The sequence below is a fragment of the Otolemur garnettii genome, unplaced genomic scaffold, assembly GCF_000181295.1.
Source record: "Otolemur garnettii isolate 467f Iridium unplaced genomic scaffold, OtoGar3 scaffold00087, whole genome shotgun sequence".
NCBI lineage: Eukaryota > Metazoa > Chordata > Mammalia > Primates > Galagidae > Otolemur > Otolemur garnettii.
Window position 1 is genome coordinate 7,605,723 of NW_003852482.1, and position 3,326 is coordinate 7,609,048.

The following is a 3,326-nucleotide window of genomic DNA, read 5'->3' on the forward strand; positions in this document are numbered from 1 at the left end:
GATGGCAGGGCCAGGGCCTCCGTGGGAACGGCCCTGGCTTTTTCCAACACTGGTGTCCCTGGGGCTGGCCTTCCAGGCCCCCGCCCGGCGTGAGCACATCTGCGCAGGCAGCCCTGAGGTTCTTCATGGTGCCCTCTCCTTTGATGGAAAAATAGGAGAGCAGGACGTGCCTCCAACCAGCTCTGGAGCACTAACTGGGGGCCTGGGAAGCGGGGGCTGTCCACTCACTCACTCCCAGGGTAGCACTTCCAGGGAGGACAGAGGCCTGTCTTCCTGGCTGCCCATGAGGATGCCACTCTGGGCCCACATGGGCCCGCCTGTCGTTAATACAAATCCCCCAGGTGGGGAAAGGGGGCAAGTTCTGTGCCAGGGAGGATGCTGCTTAGGCCAGGATGGCCCTCAGCTCTTGTCTAGGTGGAAGGACAGGCCAAACATCCTCTGGAAGCTTCCACCACACAGGGCCTGTGTCAGGGTCTCTTCCCCCGGGGCCTTCCTTGTGTCTAAGCCAAAATCCCACCTCCAACCTCCCCATCTCCCTCAGCCCATCACCTTGTCACCAACTCCTGTCCTTGCTGCCCCTAAGACAGCTGGAAGTAGGTGACCCCGTGTACCCTCTCTGTCCTTCTCACATTCAGGCCACTGCCCCTCCCACCTGGACACCTGTTTCAGCCTCCATGGGCCCTCTCTGTGTCTACTCCTAGCCCACAGTTCCTCCTCCACATGGAGGCCGGCAACCACGCCATCTCCCAAAGCAAATCCCTCCATTGCTCCCCACAAATGGGATGACATCCCAACTTCTAGTCCTGGCCACCAAGCCTTGCTTCATCCTACATCAGGAAATCTGGCCTGGGACCTGCTCCCACTGGCCCAGAGAGACAGATTCTCGCCCCAGGACCTTCACACATGCTGCTCCCTCTCCCTTTGTCTGGTGAACTCTTCCTCCTTCTGGCACACTTCTTCCAGGAAGCCTGCCCAGATGCTTCAGACGAGGTCTGGGGCGCCCTCTTACGTGCTCTCCGGGCCCTGCACACCCCCAGGCACGTGGTGTCGTAACCACTCCTTAATGTTTTGCTTCCCTGGAAGATGGTGCTTCCTTTGCAGCCAGAGACCCTGTGTCTCTCACCAGGGCCTGGGGCACGGCCAGTGTTTCACAGATTTGTTCATGAATGAACAGCAGAAGAGATCCAGAAACTGCTCACCCCGGACAGAAGACAGAATGCGTAAGAATTCTGCCTCATTTAACACCACCTGCAGCGGCACCCCACACTCTCTTGCTGGCCAGCACCCCACTGTTGCCAGGGAAGAAGCTGTCCATCCACCAAACAAGGAAGTCACACAGTGACCAGCCGGTCACCCATCCCCAGATGTGTTGACCCCCCTGCAGTTTTGAGCCAAGTCCTCCACTGGTTCAGGGCAGAGAAGGACCCTGTAAGTTTCTAAGCTGCCCTTACCCACCCTCCCACAAACTTTTGGGGCTTAAAAAATGGTTTTATTTCTTAAAAACAAAAGCTTTTGGCTTTAATACACAAAGTAAATGAGGTCCTTGGCAGGCACGCTCTGCCATCTGGCCCAGCCCCTCAGAGGGTCATGGGCTGCAGTCCCTGGTGGCTGTGGACAGAGAGGCTGCACTGGGCTGGAGGCACCTCGGCAGCCCCTCAGGCTTAAGAGTCCCTGCTGGAGGGGCCAGGAGAGCCCAAGCAGGAGGCCACTTCCTGGGTGTCAGCCCTCTTTTTTGCTGATGTCAGACCAGATGCTGGGCCAGGGCAGAGGGGCTGGGCATCAATCAGTTCACGGTGGGCACCTGGCTGTGGTGCAGGCTGAACTCCTTGGCCTTGAGACGTAGGCTGGCGATGCTGTTGGCCATGTTGACCCCGGGGGTCGCCTGGCCTGAGCCCCCAGGGCTGTAGGGTGGCACCGTGCTAGGGGCGATAGGAGACACAAGAGCACATGGGCATTCTGGTCTTTGCTCCTTGGAGCCAAGCCTCCAGTCCTGCTGCCTCCCCTCCTCAGCTTGCTCTCCCTGGGAGCCTTTACCTGGGGCTGGGGCTGGGCTGGGGCTGCAGGATTGGGGAAAAAGTCAGAAGGACCCAGGGTGGACAATGGGACAAAGGAGGATCCCATGGGACCAGGGATCCAGTAGAGCCATTCACACAGACTAGGGGGCAAATGGCACCTCTGAAGTTGTGGGGTGTCACCATACCACACTCTGAGCCTCGGTCTTCCTTCCTGCTGGGCCATGTCAGAGCCTTTCTCCAGCTCTGACCCAGACAAACCTGCCCCAGAACTTGGCTCTGGGCCCCAGCCAGGCCCGGGGGCACAGGGAGGCCATTCCCTCAGGCTTCCAACCCCATTTCTCTGCTGGAGGATGACACGTGTTCTGGGCATCTTCCTCCACTTTTGCAGCTTCCCCAGGTTGATGCCTACACGTTGCTCCCACTCCTGACAGGCCTGGAGCCACATGCACAGGGACACACATGCATGCACTCATGGTCATGTGTACACACTGGTGAGGACACACACTCACCCACACACTCTGACAATACACATGTGAACATCCACTGTGGGCACACTCATCTGAACCCCACTTTGTGGACCCAGATCCAACAGGCACCTGGATACCTTCAAGGTCCTCTCATGCTCAGAGGAGTCTGGGTCCCAATAGGCCCCTGGGATCCCTGGCTGCTCCTCTCAGCCTGAAGGCTCTCACCTATAGGGGGATGAGGCTGTCCAGGAGAGATAATCTGGGCTCAGGGTGGTGGGCCGGGGAGCCACGGGCTGCTCAATGGCGGCCTCCTGGCTGTAGGACTTGAGCAGTGAGGCGGATCGGTTGGCTAGCATGGCCCGCTCATTCCGGCGGAACTTGGCACGGCGGTTCTGGAACCACACCTGGGGACAGGACGGGGGTGGTGAGCAGGGTGCCCTGGATGTGAAGGGGACCCAAGTCTTTTTGGACCTGAGCATGTGTCTGCTGCCACCAATGCTGGGCTGGCAAGATCATCTCTCTGAGCATCAGTCTCATCATCTGTAAGACCAGGATGGTGAGTGATGCCCACTGCTGGGGACAGTGTTGGGGATAGGCCAGCAAGGGAAGGAAGGAACCAATGCATAGAGCGTGCATGGAGTAAGTGCTTCAAGCTTTAAGATGGTAACTTATGCATCAACACCTTTTATGCCAGGCACTGTTCTAAGCACCTCACAAAAATATTAACTCAGCTCGGCGCCTGTGGCTCAAGTGTCTAAGGCGCCAGCCACATACACCTAACGTGGCGGGTTCGAATCCAGCCCGGGCCCACCAAACAACAATGACGGCTGCAGCCAAAAAATGG

General features: G+C 58.1%; 1 protein-coding gene across 1 annotated transcript in view; it reads right to left on the bottom strand.

Moving 5' to 3' along the window:
* Positions 1 to 1,702: 1,702 nt before the first annotated feature.
* Positions 1,703 to 3,326, bottom strand: part of PRRX2 (paired related homeobox 2) — a 2,778-nt gene continuing 1,154 nt past the window's right edge. The window contains exons 3-4 of the mRNA XM_012808211.2: positions 2,708 to 2,886; positions 1,703 to 1,919 (exon numbers count right to left, since the gene is read on the bottom strand). Of these exons, the coding sequence (XP_012663665.1) occupies positions 1,784 to 1,919; positions 2,708 to 2,886 (315 nt within the window). The 3' untranslated portion in view covers positions 1,703 to 1,783. The remainder of the gene's footprint in view (positions 1,920 to 2,707; positions 2,887 to 3,326) is intronic.